The sequence below is a fragment of the Mycteria americana genome, chromosome 15 (assembly GCF_035582795.1).
Source record: "Mycteria americana isolate JAX WOST 10 ecotype Jacksonville Zoo and Gardens chromosome 15, USCA_MyAme_1.0, whole genome shotgun sequence".
Classification (NCBI taxonomy): Eukaryota; Metazoa; Chordata; class Aves; order Ciconiiformes; family Ciconiidae; genus Mycteria; species Mycteria americana.
Window position 1 is genome coordinate 3899039 of NC_134379.1, and position 26430 is coordinate 3925468.

Sequence of the window (26430 nt, forward strand, 5' to 3'; positions counted from 1 at the left end):
TGTATCATTTTTGTATTATCTTATTGTTCAGTGAACAAGAATAGCATAGATTTGTTGTTGAAAGCTAAAAACCAAGAGCCTTATCATTTTTTCATTTTTCCTGATGAACCAACTACCACTGTAACTTAAGCTAAATAAGAGAAAACTGCTTTGTGATGTAAAGTGCTAAATTTGTCTGCTTGTAGTCTCTGTAGCAACCCAATATTCCAAAGAGACAATCACGTGATCAATGCTCTCAGCTCCTGCTGTTTATCCTGCACTGTCCTACTTACAGCAGCTCTCAATTCCAGCTGTCTACAGTAAAAGGAAAAACATCACCTGCTCTCCTGCCGGTACATGATGCCAGAACAGCCTTATTAGAGCTGTTGTAAAAAAAATGTTGACATTGTTTGATTTAAAGATTAACATAGGGAGGAAACTTACACTGCAAAAAGAGTTGAGCAGACTTAACAGAAAATATTCCAACAGTATGAAGGATGAGCTCCGTAGTTTCAGCTATTAAGGTTTCAAATTACATATATAGAAATAAACACAAAACCCGTGGCTACACATTGGTCTTTTATAGTTAACTCTCTCAAGTATGAAGAGATTTGTGAGCTTTAGCACCCAGAAATCTCTTCATTTTGTTCCTAGAATAATTCACAGCATCATTCTAGAGGGATCAAGAAGCAAACTACTCCATTCCTATCGAAAGAAGACCCCATGGGAAACAGGAAAAAGGTAGCCAACCAGGGGGTAAGGCAGAAACGGGGGCTCCAGACCAAAAGCATAGCATTCCCCTTGTCTTAAGGGCAGCAAAGACCAGGCAGACAATAACTGATGTCGTTCAGAGTAACTGCTGTTACACCATCAATATTTATATTTCTGAAGTAGGCAGCAAGACCATTTCCATGGCCCAACTGGAAAAAAAAAAAAAAAAAAAACCCACGCTGCAGCTATGGCCATTCAAGACCGCAGATCTGCCAACAGACTGGCACCAAACTCAGGAATCGCTCCCACTGTGGCTAGTTTTACCTCCTCCTCCTGGCAAGATGAGGTAGAGAGGAAAAAAAAATACATCTATTCAGAACGATGATAAGCACACCTTCAAATCGAGATAACTACATGTCCAAAGGCTTATAACAAAAGCAAATTTATATCTAGACTATTTTTCAGCAGTCATTTCCCATGAAGTCACATACTTATTATTTACATCAGGGAGATAAAATAGTATTTCCATGAAAAAATAAAAGAACAGTGGGCTGGCATTATAAAATCCTGCACCCAGACTAACGTTAAACAACATTACCTGTGAAACCTGTGCAGCAAGTTTCATTTTGTAAGCTATGATAAGCTTATCACTTATGATTTTCCAAGTGGGTTTTTGGTTTTTTGGGGGGCTTGTTTGTCTGTTTGTTTTGGGTGCATGGTGGGGTTTTTTTAGTGGTTTTTTGTGGGTTGTTTAAGTGAACTCATCAGACACAAGTTCTGGTTTGCCACCCACTGCAACTGGTTATATTATTTCCTATTTACAAGGGGGGGAAGCAACCATGCAAGTAATATAGTAGCTTTTAGTATTCTAGATTTTCAGTTGTCTATCAGATCCTCCCACAAAATCAGGATTACTCAATTATTTGCTTACTGGTATTTCAATTGTGTTAAAGTTTAGCAAGTTGTACTTATTACCAAAACTTCAGGAGACATCCTCCACGTAAGCACTTCATATTTCTGTTTCATTAGGAGCGTCAGATTTAATCTTCATTAAGGAATTTTATCTAAAATAGTGTTTAATCTGACAAGGTTCCTAATCATATTTATTCCAAGTATACACTACTATTTTAGCATCCAGTTGGCAAGAGGAAAGTCTCATCCAAAGGCTGTTACTTGAGCAGTCTAACCAGAAAAGGTAGACAGACAATCGGATGCAGCAGATCACAATCTCCGTCTCATATATTTATAGGGTAGATTTTTGAATAAAGTATACACAACCATATTTCTGAAGATGGCAATAACAACACAACAGGTTGGAAAGGAGAAAAAGAGAAAGACATTCCTATTTGTCAAACTTTGTAATTTAATATGCAGTCATTTAAACCACATTATTGAGCTTCTGTAATCTACCTTGCTTTAAGTGATTGAAAAAGGTTGTGACAAATACCGAGGCAATGATTTTTTTTTCCTGTTTGGTTACAACTAAGACCATTAGCAAAACCTCCCCTTTAGTCTTTTATTACACTGTTGTTCTGCTGACTCCCATCACCCATTCCTGAAACTGAAAATCGCCTACTTACAAATGAGCAACAACAAAAAACCCACCACACACTTTAGGGAGTTAGCTACTCCATTCCCTGCCCTATCTATAAACAGAAATGGAACTAGCATACTTGAAAACCTCAGACAGTTTCCTCAGGCATGGTAATCGTGTCTTGTTCTAACAGATCAAATTTCACCAAATACATGACTGTCTCACTTTTCTCAATGCTGGTTTTAGACTGGGGAGAAGTAGGGGGAGGGAGGGAAGAGCAGATAATGGTTATTACCTTGCAGCCTTGTCAATATGCAGCATGTGGCTGCACAATGCAAACATCTGAGGTTTTTGCTTTTTCCATAGCAAAATTTTTTAAGAGATATTAAACAATAATATGCGGTTAGTTTAATAAGTTAGTTTGTTTGTTTTAGGAGTTACATCATTAAACATAATTAAACAGGGAACACTTAAAACCATTTAATTCTTGTTTTCTTGGTCATCTATTCACATGCCACAGTGGCATCAGTTTATGAACATTAAGGACTGTCCTCTTAATTTTAAGATGTATGCAACGCAATGATGAAATAGACTTTTTTCTTTTTTTTTTTTAATATAACCTTATACAAAGAGGAAAAATAACAGAGCAACAGACAGGAAGCCATGACTGCCTGAGGATCTGCCATCACAGCCAAACACCTATTAGAAATTACAGCCTTATGTCTGTTGCACTACCACATACATACGAAAAGCGCAACATGACCGACTTCTATTGTCGGGAGACAAGATAACAGAAAATCTCACATTCTGGAACCACATGCTTTCAAACAGAACTCAGGAAAAAAAACCACAGATGGGATCAGCTTCAAATGAAAGAAATAGCTCTATCTGTGCATCCTTCAAAGAGAAAGAAAGTGAAAAAGTGGGACTAAAATCCTGCACATTGCTCAACCATAGCTTCACAAAGCACATGTTAAGAAGCTACCACCACCATCAAGAGCACCGACTACTCAGTCTCTAATCAAAGCCTTTGAAACTAAAGATTGCCAGCAAGAACAGCCAACCTTATTGAAATCTGTAGTTATAATACACAGAGAACAAGTCTATGGAGTGGCCAGCCAAGCCCCAAAGTGCAGGGTAGTATATAAACTATGATCTGAAGCAGACTGGTAACAGACTTCATACCCTCAGTATACTAAGTGCTTTTAAATTACACAGGCACATGAATTCTATCCGAGGGTTTCTGAATGTTAATGCAAAGAACAGTCCCAAAGAAAGCAAAGTATACATAACAATATGGGATGGAAGTAGGCACTAAAGATAACAGTAACAAGGTCTGAAATGAAGCAAGGCAACACTCATGCAGGGATAAAAGAGTGGGGTAAAGCCTTCCCATTTTTGGGTACATGCAGTTTCTTCCTGTACTTCTCCCACTGTTCAATGTTTTCTAAGAAGGAAAGGATGAATAAAAATATACCAACACTATCATGGGTAACTTTTTTCTTCCTTAAGAACAAGATATACATTTAATCAACACAAGCAATATAGAGAAGTAATTACAACCTCCCTGAACAGAAAGGCTTTATTCCCTATGACAGATGCAATACCTGCCACATTCATCTGTGGCCACTTCTACATAGGAGAAGCACTACTTTTGGGGGAGATATATATATACACTTGTAATAGAGAAAGAAACAGAAAGTCTTCTGAAAAAGACTCTGTTCTTCCTACATCGAGAAGCTAGTATGACATGCTTTTGAGATTAGCATTATGAATATTACTATTCCTATTACTTGAAAGATGGTGAAAATGCCCAAAAGACAAAAATATAACTTCAAAACTGTTCCGATTCTTAAGATATGCGCATCCATAACCATGAGTAGAAGAATGCCTTTGGAGAGGGGTTCATGGTGGTTTGTTTTGGTTTTTAGTTAAGTCAGCCACACCTACAAAAAAAGATAAACTTAGTATAGGTCTTGCTGATTAAATGGATTCTGAGGAAGGAAAAATATGCAAAAGTTGTCTAGAACTAACAAAAACTAAACCTTAATACCAGTTGTCTGGTAGGAAACATTAGCATCCTGGGTGCAACATTCAGAGGGTTTTCTAGGCAGGCTGCAAGTCCTTCTGTGTTGAGTTAGGGCCTTAAGCTTAACGCTTGATAAGAGAGAAATGTCCCTTTTGACTACAAGAGTATTACAGTTTATATGAGACACCAAAATCCACTCAAACCATTCCACTTGACATTTTCTCCTCCATCACAGAGTGACACACTTCCTAGCTACGGAGGTGGTACCACAAAGCACCTGTTTTGAGCATTTGGGTTTCTGCCACAGGAAGTTGCTGGGAGCAGCAGAGGCCTGAACTGATACTTCCGAACAGTTTAACTTCCCAGAGAGTACAGATTATCCAAATTATCGATATTCCTAGAAGGGATGAGCCAAATACGCCAAGATGCACATCTGTTAACCATTCCCCTCACTTCATTTCATAAAAGCCAATACTCAGAATATCACATGGTATTGAGCTATCTGGTATGAAACATTGAGATTTCTCTACAAAGAAATTGTTTTACACAGATCAGTGTACATCTTTCTACATATTTTTCTAGTAGTTCTGGACTACTTATGATGAAGTTGTTGTGTGGGTAAGCACACAATTCCTTCAGTTATTTTCATCAAGCATGCTGACCTTCTGACCTTCTTAAAAAAAGAATCAGAGTCTCCAAATTCAACAAACACTGCTATTTTATTTTAAAAGCTTTCATCAGCTTTTCCAGCTGCTGTAGAGAGCTTTATAGAATTACTGTAAGAGATGCCATGACATAACTAATGCTAGTTTCAAATGGCAATTTGGAAAACCAGTTCCTCAAATGAGGAAAGTCCAGACTGTGCCAAGACAATATTAGCCCAAACAGTTAAAAGTAAACTCTTTACTATTGATTTATAGCAACAACACATAGAAGAAATGGATGGACAAGGACACCCCAGAGAGGAAATATTTGCCCTAACCAGGGTGGAGAAAGAGATGCCTAGAACTAAAGGACAAGTTTATACATAAATTAAAAGCAGCAGTTCACAACTACTAATAGAAAGGCACATAAACATGTGCTTCTGCTTCTTTTGCTCCAAAACAGTTCTAATTTTCTTTCAAGTTTAAATTTATTGCAGAAGATGCCAACAATGGCTAACTCCACACCCAAAAAGCAAAGCCACTGATCTCAAAATTTCCTGCATGCAAGACTTAATACATACATACACACACACACACCCTGCCCCCCACCAAAAAACCCCTCGTCTAAGCTTTAAATTACTTTGGATTTTAAAAGCTGATTTGGGAACAGCGATTAAACTTGTTCCAGCTAACCTAGTTTTTATTCATTTCATTATTTATTGCTAGGCAACATAGACCGTGTCAAACCACGTTAGAACCATGAGAAGAAGTCCTTCCAATTTAGATCAAAAATTCTCTTCTCGCCCTCCTTCCCCTCAATGTGGAGGCCACATGTATTCTTCTAACACCAGTGTTCCCAGACACAACCTTTCTTTCTGACCAGGAGCTGACATTTCAAGCTCTCTTCTCAGCATCTCCCATAAGACGCAATTTACCCAAACCTCATGTGGTGCCTATAAATAGCTCTCTAGATCCCGCTTGTTCAAAGAATGAGTCTTTCTTAGTATTTACAATCAGAATTAGTCCCAGTCACTGTACTGGCAAGTCCAGAGCAGGTATCTCTTCACACAGGTATCCTTTTCTTCCTTTCTGGAAGACTCTAGCTTCTTTTCCAACATTCTCATTATCCATGGTCTGTATATGAGTATCATTACAGAACAGACTGCCTACTACCTTTACTATTACTTCCTTTCATCATAAGGAAGTTATGAAGAACACCAAAAAGGCAGAAAGACAAGAAAGAGCAGAGATCCACGTTCTCAAATAAACCATAAACAGAGTGCCCTTAATGAAATGTTTCTTCTAGCATGAAGCTTAAATAAACCCTACAACTTCTTTAATAAAGCAAAATAAAACATCCTACCTTTTGTTTATAGGTTTTTCATCTTTCTCATAAGGCTTCACAAACCATTTCCCAATGCGTACAAAATTCCGATTCATTAAACACCTCTCCAACAGGTTGTGAACAGCTTTGAAAAGTAGAGTGCGACATTCATAAGAAAGTCCATTCTCCCAAACACCATCTTCCTCTTCTATAAGGCAAAGGGAAAAAAAAATAAATTAGCATTGAATTCCATCCTATGATTTCATGCACATATCACAGTATCCTTTTCTTTCCCACAAGCTTTTCAGACATTCACAGCATAGCATGCAACCAAAAAAAGCCTGTAACATTCAGATAATATCTCTACTCACATTATAATAGTATAACTGCTAAAGGTAATCAGCTATAAAAATATCTTGTCTCCCACAAAAAGATTCGACAGCTATTTGTACACAAAAGGAAACAACTAGCACCAGGACCTTACATATTCCAGCCTGCAAGATCACTGTATACTGATCTATCTGCAAGGTGGCTCATGTTTTGGGTAGTTTGAATTACTTAGCCTGAAGAGTTAGCTGACAATTATGCTTAAAAATAAATTGCCCAAAGCCAAACTTTTAATATATCCTAGTGTCTTTATCTACCATTGACTGAGGAAAGCTGGGCACAAATATCATTGATCAACTGACCCTTAATGCTCATCAGTTTCCAAAGGAGGAGGAAGAAAAATGCCCAGATTCAGAAAACGGGTAAGAGCAACGTGATTCTCCCCAGAAGATGCTCACAACTGCGATTTTTCTTTTTAATTCAAAATAAAAAAGAAAGATATTTAAGCAGGCTAGTCCTGCTTTCTGATCTATACATAGAACAGAAGAGGAAAACAGCAAGCGGAAAGACAAAGCCCAGTTTATACTGACAGGATTCTGAAGTGAAACACTGAGACCTCATGTGCCCCACAAATCAAATGCAGTCATGGAATCCAACTTACACAAGCCAAGTTGATTTGCCAAATCACAAAGCAAGATTCATTACAAGAAGCTGTAATCTCTTCAACCAGCCTGGCACATAACCAGTGTTTGAACATAGTTTACGGGCCCTAGAAGTATATGCACTGGGTCCAAATAATTACAATGGCATTACAATTACATTACACAAGCAAAATGAGGGACATTTGAAAGTTCCTGTAGTATCTCTCGGTGTGTAGGTGAGATCATTCATTCCCAGCAACACACTAATATGGAGGATAATATAAGAAAACTCGAGATCTTGTCCTTAAATTACTGCCAATCAGGTCTTGTGTTTATGCCTACAATTCCTTGTATATCGTGTTTTACATATATCCCTAAGGATCTGCTACTGGTCTCCTTGGACTAACCTAGCATGGTTATTCTTATAACGCCATTGCTTTTATACTCCAGGTAGCCGCAGAGACTAGAAGATTGTCTGACATAGATAAGGAGACATATTTTTACTTCAGTCTCTGGACAGTCACAGAATAATTTAGGTTGAAAGGCACCTGTAGAGGTCGTCTGCTCCAACCCCCACTCGGAGTTCACAGTTAGAACAGGTTGCTCATATCTCACACTCACTGCCCCTCACACCTTCTCTGCACACCTCCAAGAAGCAAGGCTTGGGTTCAGGTTTAGTTCTATACAACAGGTCTTACAATAGCAACCTGTCTGTTCACCTCTCCTTCACAGAGGATTTTGGTTCAGCTTTCCACTGGTCTGCTCGATGGTCAGAAAACCTCAGTAATACAGCCAAGTCCTTGCATTTTAAATCCCCCTTTGAAATAAGCCCCTTCACCTTTATCTGGAAGCCACTTACAAGCTTAAAAGGTTGCAATAGTATTAACTAAAGTCTCAATATCCTTAAATTAGAGAGCATGTAGAAAACCAGACACCTTAGAGTTTTATTTAGAAAAAAATCTTACAGATTATTACAATAAACAATCTTGATGACAAAGATGACAGAGAAAGGAATTTCAAGATACTATTGCAACCCAAAGGTAGTGGCCATATTTGTATATTGCTAGATTCCACACAAATGAAAGTACATTTCCACTGAAGATCAGTATTGGGAGTTAAAGAAAATTACTCCCAGTATCCTTCTCTGAGGGACAGAAGAAGAGTAAACAGACCTGCCCTATAATTTATAAATGAAGATGCGTGCACCACACAGATGAATCATTACATGAAATAATTTTCTGGTAAAGACAAGGTAAAGCAAGGAACCACATTTCCTAAATAAGAGACCTCATCATGAGTTTCCCACCCCATCACCTTATTCCAGTTTTGAAGTTCAGCAAAAACTTGTTTTTAAAAACCATAAAGCTAAAACATAACATAGTAACTCACTAAAGAAACATCGTACAAGAAGCTTGTAACAAAAAAGCAACAAAGGTCCAAAGTCAAAGGGCATAAAGTGTTTGTGCCAAGAGGACACATTTTTCCCCAGCTCAGAGATTTGTAGACATACCCAAATGAGCAGCCCTATCCTCCAGGCAGCTCTGCTGCTCAGCACATACTGCTCAACTGGTGGCAAACAAGCAGCTCAACAGAGCAAACATTAACTACAAAGCTAAATGATATTGGACTTTAACTGCACAATAAACTCCACACCATTTCAAAGGTTAAATAGTTGGTTTCTATATGGCTTTCGTAATTTAAAAAATTCATTCTAAGAACATCCCCTGCACCAATTACCTATTATAAGAGGAAATAGAAAGACCCATTTCGAGCCTTTACGCCTAATTTTGTTTTGACATATTAGTCTATCAGTGAGAAGAAAGATGCTGAAATTGCAAAGATACTGAAGTGTAATTCAAAGCTTGTATTTTGATGGTCATACTATGGACACAAAGGACAGGTTTCCATTTTCTGAAGACACTACAAAGTGCTAGGTATTTCATTTAACATTAATAGTTGTGCTGACAACTAAGTTAGGAACAAAAGTTTACATGCAAGAACTTGCCACAAGATCGTAATTCTTAAGAGCTCTCCTAGCTGTCTTAAGTTTATTGCTGAAACAGAGCTCTTAGATGAGCATATTATGTGGGGCAAGCGTAAGGCGTTAGATGAAAATTACAATTAAGACTCTAATATTTAAAAAGACAGCATGCTGTAAACATGCCTACTGATCAGGAAGAACGTCTGGTACCCAAAATAAGACCACCTGTTCAAACTGAAGTGCATCTTGCTATAGAAAGGGAAGGTTAAATAAGATGACAGTTAAAGATACCCTCATTTCAGAACATTATTCAAATTCATGCAAAAAAATAGCAGTAAGTGTTCTGTGTCTTTTTGAAGCCTATTTAGTCACTCCCCCCTCCCCCTTTTTTAGAGTGGCGGGTGGAAGGAGAGAAATATGACATCTGCTCACATCTCCCAGCTATTTTTCTTCCTCATTCAGATTGTTGTTTCTCAGCATGAGAAAAATCCTCCTACTTAACAGAAATTGAACAAAGTAAACCATTTTTCAAAAGAGAAGGAGAAGAAGAGGCACTTTTGTCTTCTAATCTTTCTTAAACACAGTAACTTCAAATGTTCGATCTGATAGTGATAATAAACCAAAATAAGTTGCTGACTCATTTTAAGAAGGTGTTAAGCCACAATTTCACTTCAGACAAGTGTTATCCACACAAGTGCTCTGGCAACCTGAAGGTTACAAATATTTTGGTTTTGATTAGTCCTCTTAGCTGTCCAAACCACTCAACTCCTCTGTGACACACTTTTCCATCAATCCATTAGACAAATATATATACATACCATCCCACAATAACAAATTTGTTCCCTCCCTCTTTACACCACATATTAAGCAGAGAGTTTCCCTTAAATGAAGCTAAAAATTATCAGGAAATGAAGAATTAATGGAAATAATGTCCAGGAAAAAGCAACTTTCATACTACACATAAATAACAAACTTTTCTCAGTCAACACCTCCTTGATACTACCACCATCCAATTTTAATTAAACAGTTGTAGGAGGCTATTTGCTTTCAGTACTTTTATGTTCTACTTTACATGCCTCATACAGTTCACCTGAAACAGTAAAGTTCATTTTTACTGATTATTCAACTATTGTTATAAATCATTATAAATTATTAGATTAATCAAAGATTGCTAACAAATATACATCTTTGCTTAATGTTATGTTTTTTGCAAGAATACCAATTTTTAATTTCCTGAGTTATACTGCAACAGATAAATATACAGTATTAAAAATGACATTTTCAAGAACGTTTTTAAAGAATGTGGACTTTCCCCCTTCTTCCTTTTAACATATAGCTAGCCAAATCAGCAAAACACCAGTAAGCATCAACTCTTGAAAAGGCTGAATATGTTTACCATACCATTAAAAATATCTTCCTAATGCTCAACAAACCTCTAAAATAAACTACGCAAAGAAACAAACCACAGCTAAGCCTCCACTTTGGACTACAATTCCCCCCCCTCAATTACTTCAATTACACAGCGGAAAAATTCATTCCTTAGCATCATGACTGAGACGCATCTTTTAGAAGTATTACTTACCTTCCCAGGCTTCCCTTCTGTCATCATTTGGCAGCATGCCAGTTATAGAAAGAGACTGATGCAAAACCGATTTATACAATCAAACTCCCTATATAAACTTCAGATTACAAGGGAAGTATAATAAGCAAAGTAGCGTGAAATTGCTGCTGTATGCTCTATTGTAATAATATGACAGAAACACTTTGAGTAAAGTTTTCTATTTAAAAACCAGATGTTTAAATTAAAATACTTTAAATAAAATTGCTCAAAGCAAGAATTATCCAGTTAACCTACTGAAAAATAATTTTGAGGGTCTACATCCCTTATGAAATAAGTGAGAAGCAACAGATTTTGTGTGAAAAAAGGGACTGACTGCAATTCAAAAACACCACTTAAGAATCCAAGTCAGACAACTTAAGTTTGTTTCTAGTAGAGTTGTATCTGTTATTTACATTCACTAAAAAGAGTCTAGATGTAACACCCTAGATATCCAAACTAGTTGGAAAATTTCATCAACTGAGAAGCAAGCCAAACATGACCTACTGTCCAAAACACCACACTCAAAATACTCAGCACCAATACAAATCAGTTTTTGTAGTGCTAGCCTTTTACCAGCATCACATATATAGGTTTCATACTTTCTCTACCCAGCAGAATATTTTTCTAGATATTACAAATTTAAAAGCATGACCTTTCTGTAAGTGTGTAGCTATGCCTGTTTATAAGGATAACAAGGTAACGGCTTTCCTTCACTGTTTGTTGGGTATAAGTTTGGCTGGTCTGGTCTGCATGGCCACAAGAAAAGCAAAGCTGAAAAATTTTATAGTTAAATTTTCCAATATCCTCCTCCACACTGTCTCTCAGTAATTCCATACACAAATATATTTTACTTATATTGTTAAATCTTGCCCTTAGTGCCCCTGGAGTCATTGCTCTTATTTATACAGGTATATTATGCATGTGACGTTGTACGTACAACCACCATAATATGATGCAAAATCCTCATCTACTGTGACAAAGTATTTTTCACCTTACTCCACAGATATTTCACATGCATGTTGGTCACGAGAAAAAAGGAAAAAAAAAGTTAAATGTCACCTTCGAGCTGGTACTCACACCAAGACACACAAGTTTTACAAAGACTGTAAAAATGTAAAATTACTTCAGTAATTTTTGCATAATATGTCTCAATAGTTTTGCTTAAGTGGACACATCTCTAACATGGAGGACTGAAGAAATGCTAAAGCACCAATGCACCACATGGCAAGGAACATTCGTAACGCTGGCTTATTACATACACAGGAACATTCGTATCCACCACAGACAAGTTACTTAAGCTCACCATACTGACACTAGGTGCACAATTTTTAAGAAAGCATCCCTTTTTTTTTGGAGGAGCTAAAGGGTCTTAGGAAGCAAAAGTTATTAAAAAAAATGCAAGCCACTAGCTGAACTATTTTCAAAGCTCACTTTGCCAACTACTTGCAACTGGCAGGCTTTTTTGCAGAACTCTCAGTATGCTAACTGGCTCATAGTCTGGTTTCCATTGTATTAAAAGTAATGAGACTCTCAGTGCTGAGATCAGCACAAACCAACCAATTCACAAATTTGTTTGGAGACAAGGATTTGATCTATAACACACATCTATTGAGAACTACACAACACACAGAAGTCTTTGCTGCCATGACTGTTGCTGGTTTTACCATACAGTATCAATGGACAAGCACTGGTATACAGACCTTTCTCCTTTTTCTTTAAAGCACTCCTACAAGCCCAGCAAGGAGCTAAGACTAGCATTATTTTTATACATTTATCCCTCGCAGAAGCATGAGGAAGACCGTTCAGCACACAAAAACTGATTAACTTGATATGTGACAGGTACAAGGAAAACTCTTTAATTTTTAAAGTAAATTAACAAGATTTAATAGACACCAGAACAAAAAAGATGCATCTTACAGCTTACCATTTAAAAGATGCAATTTGAAGGTCAAAGGTATATAGAAGCATTCCCCTATCCAAGCATTAATCAAATTGTAACCATTTCCTTGGGACTCTGTCTTGTACATAATTCATACCCAACTGTTCTCAGGTTTGAAACCATCTACTGCCAATTTAAAAAACATCCAAGTGTATAGGTAACCACTTTAAAACAAGAAAGAACCTATCTGATAAAATAACTGCTGATCAGACCAGTGAGAGACCATTGCCTTCTGAAATTTGAAAAGATGTCCTACTTTAAGGTTTGAGTTACAGGAATTACTATAATCAAGCCTCACTGTCACAACAAAAACATAACCTTTGAGGTTGTTAGAGGATAAAATAACATTTCACTAACTTCTGTCTGCCTCCAGCTATGCTGGGGTAGAAATAGACTTAGGTTTTTTTGGTATTATATACAGTAAGTAGCTTCCTAAGGAAGGAAAAAAAAAATGATTGAGTGAAGTCAATATTACTGATCAATCAGCATCTCTGAACAAGTCTCCTTTTGACATGCCCCCAGGCAACAACAAACCCTGACCATCAACAAGACAGTTATCCAAGGCTTGATACAAGAATTCAGATATAGCCAGTAGCAGGCATTCAAACATATCTCCAGGGCAAAGAATGAACTTCTAGAATGTACAGGCCGAAGAGAGAGAGATTTTTTTTTTTTTTTAATCTGATATGCATAGATGTACACCCACAAAACCGTACGTTCCCTTTTGAAGTGATCTTGGGAGGGCACTCAGTAGGGGACAAAAGGATTCTTGAAGGCTGCCACATTTCAAATCCCCGAGGGTTGATAACCAAGATACGTTCCAGACATTGAATGTCCATTGTTCATCGAAACTACAAATCACCAAAAAAAAGTCAAAAACTGTCAAAATACCAATCTCTCCTTAACAGGCATAGTGGCATACCAAAGAAAGCCAAAATCCAAAGTTATTAACATTGCCCCAGCATATTTCTAACTACAGCTCATTCAAGGCCCACTTCCCCAAGAGAAGTCTGTCCATAGGCAGTAAAGGACACGCCAGCTGCAAACAGACTGCATAGCCCCTCTCGTCCTCCCTCGCCCCATTCTTCAGGACAATTCTTCACCTACCAAGTAGAAAAGTTCTAAATGAGGCAGCACCTTAACCGCCAGCAGCAAACAATTTCCAACCAATTTTGCAGGTAACAAGCCTCTGCCAGGAAGTAATTTATCTTTCCCATTGAAAATGTAACAAGCAATCAGAGAACAGGGCAACGTGAATTACTAGGAGAAATTGTCCACCAATGAAAGAAATCCATTAGGTCTATGACAAAGGTCAGATAACATTGTTTGGGTTCAGCCATAATTCTTTCTTATATGAGGTTCACATTAAGATTTTGTGTAACGGGAAAGAGAAAAAGTGCAGGTGCAGGCACTCCTCAGCCATCTCTTCCACAATCTAGCTGATTAATATCTTTATCAACTTCTGGTCAGAAGAGCCAAGCAGACTAACACACTTTAAGAGATTATAATGTCTCCTTTTAATTAAAAGGAGACAAAAACATGCCTGCAAAAACCAAGATGTAAGATACATCTACACAGAGGCATAGGTAACAGTCTGAGTGATAAGCATTTCTGCAGAAAAATATCTAACAGCAAGATGTGTAGAATAGCCCTACTGAAGCACAGACATCCACAGGTGACCTGAACAAAGAAAATACCCAAAACAAGTGCAAAGACCTGGCTGGGAGACTCTAATCCTCTACTCTCTCTCCCTTATACCCTAAAAGAGGTTAAGAGTTGCTAAGTACCCACGATGATACATGCTTATCTACCTGCGCAAAAGTGTAATTCCGTAAAAGCATAAATACACACCGATCTACAAGTTCAGCTACAAAACACCACTCTTTTCAAAAGGTACCTCTATACTATATCACTAGTAGATAGATTCAAGAGAGAACGCAAAGAAAGTTGCTCAAACAAATAATTTTGACGGCCAGATAGTGCAGAAATGCACCCTCCAAATGGCTTAACTGTTATTTGATCTTCCACTCAAAAAATAATGTAACATATTTGTCTCAATTTAATCCCACCAGCCAACAGCATACAAAATTTACATAGCTACTTTCGTACAAGTGTTGGCCTTTGCTCAGGGGAGGCCCAGGCCAAAAATAGCATTTAGTCTAAGTTACATCTCAGTCACACAAAGGATGTTCCCTGCAGGTCAAGACTGAGGTTATTCACAGGGCAAAATAAGGAAGCCTTAAACGCACTAAAATATCAAGCAACCTACAATGTAAGTGCCATTTCAGATGCAAAGTTTCTAGTTCCAGGACAGACGGGTATATGACCAACATACCAATCTTTGAAGTCAATTATTCAAAGAAATAAACACCATTTTAGTGCATCAATTGTTTTTCAGATCATATTATTTTTGTATGAAAATTCCACACATTATTAAACTGTTTCAAATCAACTTCCTCAGTGGCACTTCAAACTCATATTTGTTCTGCAGCTTATCCACAAACACAGACAGCATTTACAATTTCTGGTTACCAGGTCACCAAACCTTGGTCTCATTTTACACTTCAGTGATCTGAATACTGTACATTATTTGAAAGGAAATTGGAGTGACGTGACTTTTTTTTTTTTCCTAGAATTAGTGTAGGTCTCACCACTAGACTTACACAGATAGTTTAAAAACCTAACTTTGTCACCTTACTGATAAGCAACTGGAAACCCATCTACTTTGGGAACTGAGATCAGCAATTAAACATTTTCAAAACAAGGTGCCAAATTTTAAGTACAACATTATTGAGAAATACAAATATTGTCAGTCTTTCAAAAGTCTAAGTTTGAAAGCAGGTACAGGTTCAGAGCACCAGGAAAGGGGGAAGAGAGAATTAAAAATACAAACTTTAGAGATTCTTACACAAAAACAGCAAACTAGTTTCAGGTGCCTTCTTTTGAGGGCTTCTCACCGATGATTTGACTTCCAATCAAAACAACTCCATACGGTTCAAGAGTTGCCCAGATCGCTACAATTCTTATTACATAATAAAATGGGGTTTACTGTTTGAATTTGAAAGTTCTAATTGCCCAACAAAAGGGTTCTTATCAAAACATGTTTAAGACATCACTTCTGAATCACAGGCACAGCTTTAGGCACAGCTTTCTTGTGAAGAAGCTGCCAAAATTCATAGGCTTGGGGTTTTTTTTCAAAAGAAACAAGTGGGGAGCAAAAACTTGATTCTTGAAAATCTAGCAGTCCAAGACCACCTAAACACAGACAGTAGCTGTTTGATCACTGCACTGCCATAATAGTTTGGCTTTTCTGAGAGCTCTTTCCACTACCACCATAAACTCAAAGGCGTAGATTGTAGCAATACGTTTATCTTATCGATAGACAAAAGTTCATCTAGTACAGATTTTCTAAGGGCTGGCAGAAGACAGCCCTGAGTAACAGCATCCTTTCACAGACCAAAGGTATTAATTTCCTCCTACCTGAGAGATCATGATGAATAAGGTCAGCAAAGTTGGGGTCATCACCCCACCAAAATATCCATAGCTCCCTGCGTCCAGGTCTCTGGTCTCGGCGCCAAACACTGAGTACATCCGCCTTCAGACAGCGACTGAAACTGCTCAAAATAGGGTCCTCTTCCGTGACCGGAAAGAGAATTGGGGCAGATGTTGGACCCTGCCATACATATCGCTTCCATTTAATCCCAGTTAGATCAGCCTAAAGGAAAGGAAAAGAACAACTGTCAGACACTGGGGCAGGTACATCCCCAACAGAAACAACCTGCTGTAACAAGATGATGGCACAGGAAGAGACAGGTGGAAGGAAGAAAGGAAGGATTAATCCAACAAAATTTAACAGAAACCGTACTTGTAAGTTTTGTGTACCTTAGAAGATAAACTGGAAATAATCAGGCACCCTGTTTTAAAATCTCCTTTAATAACTGCAGTAAAGCAAGAGCTGTTCATTTTCACTGCAGCTTTAGGATTACAGAGAGAAAAGTCAGACTTGATTTAAAATAAAAAAGTGAAAGACGAGTGAATAATGTAATTATTTGCAGACTGCAACTGTCCAATCTACTGAACACTTGCCTTAGCAAAGAACGTCTTTCTTTTTGCTTACTTCTGCATACACTACCTTTTCAATCCAAAATTACTCTGAGGAAATAGGTAATACAGTAAATCTAACTCAAGCATACATTCTTCCAGTCATCTACTACTCTGGAAAATTTCACAAGTTTCTCCATTGTAAAAAATTCTCTGTCTCACACAGGAAGCCTCTCAAGTACACTTATTTTACCAAGAGCTATCACACTTTTCATTTCTCACACCACATTTTAAGAATTTAAATCCTGGTTTTGTCATTAAATTATCCATCAGACACTTGCATCCACATTATGATCCACTAAATCCCCTTCTAGGCAATAATTCATTTGACTTTTTATAAAGAGAGTTACTACTGTATGTAATGGGCAACAGACAATTCCTGGATTATCTACAATGCAATACCATAGCAAGTTTTAGCACTAAGTTTTTTCAGATGAGGATAGTCACCTTAAGGCACATAGGGGAGGCATTGCCCCTGGGTTCTCTTTGAGAAGGGAGAACGAAGTAGGCTGGCATTTGCTAAGAAGTCACTAATTTTTTTTTTCTTCCCAATATGACAACACACAAAAGATTACTGCAACATTTAAACCTAACATGGCAGCCTTCCTACCTTCAGGAGGAGCAGCAATTTGGACGAAAGGTAGGAAGTCTGCAACAGTTGATACTTTAGAAAGACTTTAAGATTTAAAAATGCACTACTAATATGGAGCAGCAGGCCTGATGCAGGCTGCAGACATGTTCAGGCTGTCCAGGTTCCCCTCCATCCAAAAAATATTAGTACCACAGCCTGGCACAGGTTTTCCCTTACAACAATCTCTAGAATAATAAATATCCGGCAGTCAGCTAAGATTAGCTAATTTGCATCAAAAAGCAGATGAAACAGCTCAGCACAGCCACCAAAAAAATTGCATCACAGTCCAGTTAAATCGAATTTACTTCAGGAGCTACCAAAAGCAACAATTTGAACAATTTCATACTTGGGTTTAAAAAGACTACAAAATGGTGCACAAAAAAACATAAGATAACACCGCTTCACAGGGAGTGCATCACCAAAAGCAGACCTCCAGAATAAAAACAAGCAGTAAAAGAGATCACTTTCGAAGCAAGGAAGAAGGGAGGTTTCAGCTCAGATTTGTCCGGGATGTCACCGGCGGGGAGAGCAAAGAGAAAGTTCCCCGAGATGTGGGGCTGAAAGAAGGAGGAGCAGCAGCTCTCCTTACCTCCTGCGAGAAATACCACGTTCAGAAGCAGAGATAGGAAGATACGGAGAAAGGAGGAAAAGTTGCAGGCAAGGAAAGCGAAGGAAAAGGCGAGCTGCAGGGAGGATACTACCCAGGAAGAAAGCGGAGGGAGGGGCAAGGCTAGACAGACAGCGATGGAGGGGGAACCAGAGGGGCATGGGAGAGTTGGCTGGCTCCAGGCAGGGCCTACTCTGAGGACTCATCCAACAGAAGCTATGCTAAAAATGGCTGCTTTGCTTCCACTACCCCTTCCTCCCCTCCCCCAAACCTCCTCTCTCTTTCACTCTATGTCTGCCGTGCGTGTGTGTGCCGGTGGCCGACACTTACCAGGCAGAAGAGGTTGGAATGGCAATCCTCCAGGCTGGCCCCGTTCGGCACGAAGCAGGAACTCATCCTCACAGCCACAACCCACACGCCATTATCCCACAGCCTCCGACAAGAAAGAAAGAGACAGACAGAGAGAGAGAGAGAGACAGACACCGAGAGGGAAAGGGGGGAGGGGGGACTATGCACACGCACAAATAATAATACAATTAAATAAGGGATTTACATACAGACACACAGGCACGCGAAATAGTGGCAGGATAAATAACCCAGGAGGAGAGTGGTATCGGAGAGGGGGGTAAAAAAATATATTTAAAAAATTAAAAAAAAAATTTTTAAGAGAAACTCGGAACGTTTTCTCTTCTTCTGGCTATCAAACGGGGGGGTAAAGCCACCGTGGAAGGGGAGGACAGAAAGAGGGAGGTGGTAAGTAATCCAACGACGGGAGATTAAGATCAAAATCCTCCCTGTTCCTCTTGTCTTCTCATTCGCATAAGGAGGGGAGGGAGAGGAGGTAAGGTGAAGGGGTAATTGATCCAACGAGAGAATAAAAATGGGGTAATTAATCCAGGGGGGCTAGGGGTAAAAATCAGTTGACATCCCTCCTTCCTCTCTTCTCGGATGCCAAGCAAGAGAAGTAGAAAAAAAATAAATAATCCAGTGGGGGCAATTAATCCAGAAACCTCCCTCCTCTTCCTCCTGTTTCTTTAGTCATCAGATGAGAAAGGGGCAAATTGTGGAATGACTGGGAAGGATTGGCTGTGGGAGAGAGAAAAATCCAGGCTCGTCTCTTCGGGAGTCCGAGGGCAACAGGGTGGGGGGGGGGGTCAGATTCTTCTCCCCTGCTCCAAAAATATTCCAAATAAATTAAAATTTAAAATCATAAAAAACAAACTTTGGGGGCCAGAAGCAAGGCGAGTCTGAAGAATTCGTAAAGGCAGGACAAGAAAAATTTCCTGGGGTGTACCCCAAAAAAACATCTGCGGGGGCAGAGAGGGGGGGAGGTATTCCTTGAGCGAGAAAGGCCGCAAAAGTCTCCTCAGCAGCCCAGCGAGGGATTAAATTCCCCTGTGGAAACCCCCCCTCCCCAAAAAGAGACACTCTTCGCAGCGAGGGCGAAACCAAAATATCCTCCGTTGGGTAAAAATCCTTCCGTGGGGAAAGGAGGGAGGGGGAGAGGGGTGGAAGGAGGAAATTGCGGGTGACCCTCGAAGTCTCTTCGGGGAAGGATGGAGGAGTCTCCCAGAGGCCGATCCCCAGTCTTTTCGGGGGAGGAGGAAGGGGTAAATCGCCGAGTGTCTTCAGGGAGGCTCGCCCCCCCCAGCTGTCCTCCGGGGCCGAGGGAGCCCCACAAAGTCCACACGGCTGGGCGGGTCTCTTCAGGGGAGCCCGGACCCCGCCAAGTTACCGCCGAGGGCCGGAGGAAGGGGGGGAATCCGGGGCAGGGAGGGCCCCCTCCACCGCGCCAAACCCCGCAAGACCCCTCCGAGCGAGGGGGGAGAAGTGAGGCGGGGAGGGACCAGCCCAGCTGCGAGGCTGGTCCCTTGAAAAAATAATTAAAAAAAAAAAGCAGGGGAAAAAAGGGGGGAGGGGGAGAAAAATATAAAACGATAGTCTTCAAACGGAGCGGTCTCTTCTGCGGGGGGAGGGGAGCGAGCCCCGAGACCCCCCCCGGCGGGGCGGGGGCCCCCGCTCTCCTCAGGTGAGGGGTCTCCGGGAGGGCCGGCGAGCCGGCGGCTGCCGCGGGAAGGCTCCGCGCCGCCCCGCTGCGGCGTCCCCGCGGGGGCAGTGGGCGGAGGGCCCCCTCCCCGAGGTCTCCTCGGGAGGGCGGGGAGGCGGCGGCCGAGCCCCGGGCTCTCCTCAGCCGGAAGGGCCGCGGGGGAAGGGGTCGGAGCCCCACAATTCCCGGCCCCGCCGCCGCCGTGCGCCGAGACAGAGGGACGCGGCGGCCGCCGCCGCCGCCGCTGCTGCTGCTGCTGCTGGCGGAGTCGGTGCCCCGAAGCCCCCGCCGGCGGGTCTCCTCCTCGCTTCCCCTCAGCGGTGCCTCTGTCGGCGGCTGCCCGGCCGCGGCATCCTGGTCAGCCAGCTCCCCCTCAGCGCGTCTCCCCCATGTCGCGTCGCGGCCGGAGCGGGGAGGGGGAGGGGGGATTCTTCTCCCGTTTAATTCCGAGCCCCTTTTTCTTTAATGGCGGCCACAGGGACGAGAGTCGGGGCCCCCCTGCCGCGCTCTCATTGGCCGGCGCGCCGTCACGTGGGCCTGCACAGCGATGGCCGCCGTCGCTGCTGGGGGAAGGAGGGTGCAGCGGCGCGGCGCGGCCGCCAGGCGCCTCCTCGGCGCTAGAGAGCCGCCCGCCTTCCTCGTTGGGAGGCCGCCATCTAGCGGCCGCGCCGGGCCGTGGCGCAGCGGGCTGCGCCGCAGGTTTGGACGCAGCGGCGCCGCGTGTTCGAGTCCCGCCTCCCCGCCAGGCCCGCGGCGGCTGGGCCCCGCCGGCGGGCCCGGAGCTCGCCGTCCCCCTAATGCCTCCGCTCCCCGCGCCAGGGGCCGTCGTGGCTCCCGTCCGCCCGCGGGCATCATCTCGGGGCGGTTCGGGAGGCGTTCCCCATGCATCCACCACCCCGGCCAGCCCGGAGCCGCACAGACCGTCCCACCAGCGAGGAAAACGCTCGCCCTGGCTCCTCTCCCGCAAATCGCCCCGCTTGGCAGAGGTTTCCCGAGATCTGTGCTCACCGCCGCGTTGACGCTTTGCACCGCGGAGCAAATTCCATACTCGGAGCCTTTTTAAAAAGATGTGCAAGTATTCGGAAAGCTGGCATTAATATTTAATGCAAACATTAGTGCTTTCACTAGTCCCACGGACATCGTATCTGCTGGAGCAGAACTGTACTCCAAAGGTCAATTTTTTTTCACGCACAGATACATATTGTGCAGTTTGTGAGGATGAAGTAGGTGGTTTCTCTGTTACTATATGCAGAGATTTGCAGAAGGACTGTGAGATTATTCAGAATTAAGATGCTACAGTGACAGTGAAAGCTATTTTTAAGACATATTTGGAAAGTATATGCATCTTGTTAATCTTCTCGTATTACATATTAATTTTCTATGCAATGGTTTGCATGTAGAATGTAAAATTTTAAGTTGCTATATACAGAATTTTTTGACTGCAAAGTTAAAGTGAAAATACAAACCAGTGTACAGTGCCTAAAGTAAAAGAAAAACTTGAATGTCTCAGCTAACGTGACATTCACATTAAAATACGATACGTTCATCCAACAGCACCACATTGCATCACAACTATGCAACATGATGATGTTTCAAAGGCCCTGCAAATTATTTCAGGACTCACGAACAAGACGAGCAGCAACCTTCTGCAAATGTCTCGGTAGAGTAGGAGGAAAGAAGGACACTCTATAAATAAATTTATATGATAAGCTAAAAAAAAAGTGAGGCTAGATATTTTCACCAAGAGAAACTTTGAAGATTTACTCGCACTAAGACTATTTTTGTATGTCAGTGTAGGCAAGCAAGATTCTTCTTTTTATCTAAATAGACCCAGAGTATTTTTAACGCAGGAGATTCATTCCCTCACTGCTCATCGAAACACGGCAGCTGGGGACGGAGCCGGGATGCGGGGGGAGGGCATGTGGAACCAAACCCCTTTCCAAGTGGAACAGATGGTTTTCTCCGTGGTGACTGCAGACGAGGACCGTGGTGCGAGGAGGATTCGCTCTGCGCCGGCGCTCCAAACCCGCTCCTCCACGCTGCTGTGGGTGCCGAGGGGCACACGAAGGCCCTCCAAAGTTTCAGCATGCCGCTGCGGTCGTTAGAGTGATTATCTCGCTGTGCAGAGAGATGTTATTAAGTCACACCTCCCGAAGGAGAAATCCAGTGCTTTGAAAGAAATAAAAGAAAGCAGCATTCAGCGTTACTACACAAGAACTGGTATGGTTTTCCCTCTAAGAGGAAAAAGTATCCTTTGGTAAAACTGGGATTTGCTTGAGGGAACGGAAATCCCATGCAATGACTCGGTGTGGGCTTGATGCACAGCAAAGGTACTCTTGCATTTCCCCGCTGATTTCAGGATGACACCAGATTTTCACTAGCTGAGAATCTATTTCTTTGTCCTGAAACAGCACAGCTCGACATGGGGAAGAGAGGATTAATCCAGTGTCTAACACTGGGTTTGGCATTGATTCACTTCTCAGTTTTGAGGAACCCAGCTTCTGTGTCCCAGTTTACTGACTCGTAAAATGCATTTTGAGATCCAGTTCATTAGTACTTACATATTCCATACACAGTAAATACTTGTAGAAGATCCCAGCACAGTCAAATGCAGAATATAATTTTTCCAGTGAACATAAATACAGGATAAAGAATTAATAAAATATTGACAAAAGAGGAAAGAAAACTAACACATCAACTAGAGATTTTTTAAGCGTCATTCCCTTCCTGCTTTGTATCTCAATTACAGAACCTACAAGCCCCCAGCTTTCCCAGTTACACGTACAGCACTAAATAACAGTAAGACAGACGGGATGCTGGTCATACCCACGTTTGGCAAATGTTGGACATAAGACATTGCTTGCCCTTTGCGTACTGTACGTGCTATTTGGGAAATAAAGCCTCCTTAAAAAATGGGGAGGAGGCAGATTAAAAAAAAAATTGTGGAAAAAATGCTATTGAAAATATGCTTTCTATTTTTTAGACAGGTTCTTCCATAGTTCTCATCTCTGCAACTTCCAGAAGTGCATTAAGCTGCATAATTAGCATCTGTCACATGTAGCCTTTTCCTTCCCTCTTCCTCTCCCTAGAGGGAAACTGCAAGAAGAAATTTTAATATAAATTTTAGTATATACACTGTGCAGTGCATTCATAGTAGGAAAGATACAGTCAAGTAAGTTTCTGCTCAGTCTTAGGTTCATCTTTGTGTAATATAAACTTCACCAGTTAAAAAAAAATGCTACTGATCCAATTTAAAAAGTAAGTAGTCTTTTGGAAAGACAACGGTAGTGGGGGAGAGATGATCCCGTTGCATCAGATTTAAACCAGTGGCATTGTTAGGAACTGGGCAGTTGACACTAGTCACCTGTCCTGGTATTATATCCTTACACTCTCCCACACTCACACTGAAACATCTAGCCAAAAGGAGTAAGGGATAGATGATTTTCCTCTTTAGTCAAAAGTATTTATTTTGACAGGAATAATGATATTTTGAAAAGCATCAAAACAAAAAGTAGGGCTTTGATTGCTTTTTCATTCACATTAAAAGATACTCCACTGTTGAATATAAAAAGTCAATGGACTACAGCATCTCCTAGTGAATCTCTGTAGACGAACTTAAAAGAAGATGCTACCTTTTAGAAGTAAAGACTAAAAAGAAATAAATGCAGCTTAAGAACAATAGCAACATGAAAAACAATGACATTATTTAGCATTTGATTTCCATTCAGACTCTCTCCTAATTTTTCAAAGTATTTATTTTCTACTTAATTAGTTCAAAGAAAATTGAGATTATAGGATTGAACATATTGCCAACAACCTGAGGTATGAAGCGCAGACTGAATGCTTAAACTTCAGCTACAGAGGTGGTAATTATTGTAATTGGTCCATGTGAAGCAAATATATCAAGTAGTATAGAGTTCAAACTCATGCCAGTCAGTCTCCAGTTGGCACCGACAGTTCTATCAGGAGGATACAGAGGTCTCAGCAGGACTTATTATTGGCAACTGTTCAACAGTTCTCTTCTCCAAATGGTTTCCGAGGGGATTTGGGTGGGAAAAAAGATAATTTTTAACAAATTAAACTACCTCAAAATGGCTAGATGCCCAGAGCCACCTAGTCTGCGTTAGTCACCACTACCAAACAATTTTAAAAAGAAGATTAAAAATATCATTGCTGTAAAGAAATGTCTATCTGGCTTTAACAATATGATCAGACCACTGCAAAGTTACCCAAACATGTTCTGTACACCATACTACAAGTACGTATATAAGTATGTCCAGAGTAAAAGGTACAGCAGAATATTTACACAGCGTGTATTTCTCAGAAAACAACTAGCTCAAGTTACTGGAAGCCAAGTATTCCTATAAGGACATGCCATATAGTTTCAAGAAATTAGAAGACCACTTACTTTTTAATTAAAAGTGACAACAGCAAAGCCCCCGTAGGAGATAAGATTAGGGGGACTGTTTATTTCCCATTAGTATTTATCTTACAGCATTTGTAAGGTGTCCATAATTGTGGTGTAAAACATAATTTATATTTGCACTGAGAGTTTTCACAGGAGACTCTGCTCTGTGCCATATTGATGTTCAGCTCCTTTGTTTAGATTTTGCAAGAACGCTTTTTTCAAATGGTGAATATGTCATTTTTAGCAGTGGTCTCCAAGAGAAGATTTGAGTTTAATGCACGGCAATAAAAAGAGGAATATGAGAGTTCTTGCTCTCTTTAGTGTCAGCTTTGGTTAAGACGTATGAATGCACATGAATAGTCTTGTCAGAATCTCTGGGGCTACTGACATTCAAGATCTAACATATTATTACTTCTGACCAGAACATTAGCTGCTATGCAGTAAGGAGAAGGGAAAGAGAAAAAGATAGGACCACTCCCTGATCAGACAGAAATTGTTATGTATTTCTCTGGTTGGAAATCTCTGAACAGAACTCTTCTGCTGTGAAAACAGAATGCTTATTTTCTCCAGTCTGAGATGAATGACTATACGTACTCTTTAAATCTGCAGCAGGAAAACCAAAACAAATCATCGTTTCATGCCTGATCTTGCACCTTTCACTCATGGAAAGGATCCTAGGTAACTCATATGAATGAAGACTGTTCAACCAATATTACATCCTTGTAAAGGACGCATGCTTATCAGAAGAAAGGTTCTAGCATTTCTAGCTTCTCACTCTATTTTTTACCACCAAAAGTTTCTTTGAATTACTAGTTTCAGATAAAAACAAGCTAATTAAAGAATTTAGTTAAAATAAGATAATTTTAATTCAAATGTCAGTATATATCAAATCTGGATACCACTACAATGGAAAGGTTCATTCACCAGAAGCAAAAATCTTACAATGTGCTTCTGGCTGAGTTAAGAGAAAATGTATTTCAGATTTTTATTGTTGTTAACAATTTGTTGCCAAATAAATTGAAATTATTCAAAAGCATTGAAATTAATCAGTATGTTTGTCTTCTGAAATTTGAGATGAATGAGTATCTTTCATTTATAGTGCAACAAAAGAGAATATCCTGCGCTTCGCAACTGAAACTACCTTTAGTCCAGATTCCCGAGTTACAGCATGTCAGACAAAGAAATGGATTTGTTTGGTGCAATAAATGATAGCAGACCTTTACATATTTGAAGTGCAACAGATGGTCTTCCAAGAAGAGCATAATGACTGGCAGACAGTACACTTCGTTAGAGTGGCTTGGAATGTCTTCAGCAATTACACAGAGAGTGTTTTGGGGGGGAAGCCCTGTCATTTCTATGATTCTTCTCGTGTAAATAGCTGTGATTTCCCTGTTTAGATGCTAAAAAATTGTATCTTCTAAAACCCAACCAGCTAGCCAGTAAGCTGGAAAAGGAAGCACCTTTGGCCCTCCCAAGACTATTTAAAATGAGGCTCCAAACATTTTGTCACCTGAGAAAAAGAGATGTAAATTGAAAAAAAAAATCAGCATTAAAAGGAAACAACCTTGGGCACATAACTGTAAAACTATTAATCCACAGCCAAGTATTCCATGGAAATGTAATTTATGAAGAAAGGAAGGTTTAAAACAAGGTCCTTCAGACATTTAGTAGCTGGGAGGTCTACAGATACAACATGTGGAATATCTAGGGAAAAAAAGAAAAAAAGACTAAATTACTGAATTACAACCTCCTTCCTTTGGGAAACTGGCGATTTTCGAAGAGTCCTCTTCAACATGAAACACTGTGGCTACAGTTCTTCAGGGCAGGGTAAAGTGAGCTTTTCTGAGGCTGTGACAGAGTCTTTCCATTTTCATAGACAAGCTGTTCCACAAGCCAGCAATTAAGAGTTATAATAAACAAAAAGAGT

At 40.6% G+C, this 26430-nt stretch overlaps 2 protein-coding genes across 3 annotated transcripts in view; one reads left to right on the plus strand and one right to left on the minus strand.

The window, feature by feature from the left end:
- MED13 (mediator complex subunit 13) overlaps nucleotides 1-20175 on the minus strand; it is a 58900-nt gene extending 38725 nt beyond the window's left edge. For both annotated transcript variants that reach the window (XM_075517908.1, XM_075517906.1), the window contains exons 1-3: nucleotides 18379-20175; nucleotides 16190-16424; nucleotides 6261-6429 (exon numbers count right to left, since the gene is read on the minus strand). In XM_075517908.1, the coding sequence (XP_075374023.1) occupies nucleotides 6261-6429; nucleotides 16190-16424; nucleotides 18379-18444 (470 nt within the window). In that variant the 5' untranslated portion in view covers nucleotides 18445-20175. The remainder of the gene's footprint in view (nucleotides 1-6260; nucleotides 6430-16189; nucleotides 16425-18378) is intronic.
- Nucleotides 20123-26182, plus strand: LOC142417339 (uncharacterized). The gene is made up of 2 exons (XM_075517925.1): nucleotides 20123-25181; nucleotides 25603-26182. Exon 1 carries the CDS (start codon nucleotides 20485-20487, stop codon nucleotides 21112-21114), a length of 630 nt encoding a protein of 209 aa, XP_075374040.1. The 5' UTR covers nucleotides 20123-20484; the 3' UTR covers nucleotides 21115-25181; nucleotides 25603-26182.
- Nucleotides 26183-26430: the final 248 nt, after the last annotated feature.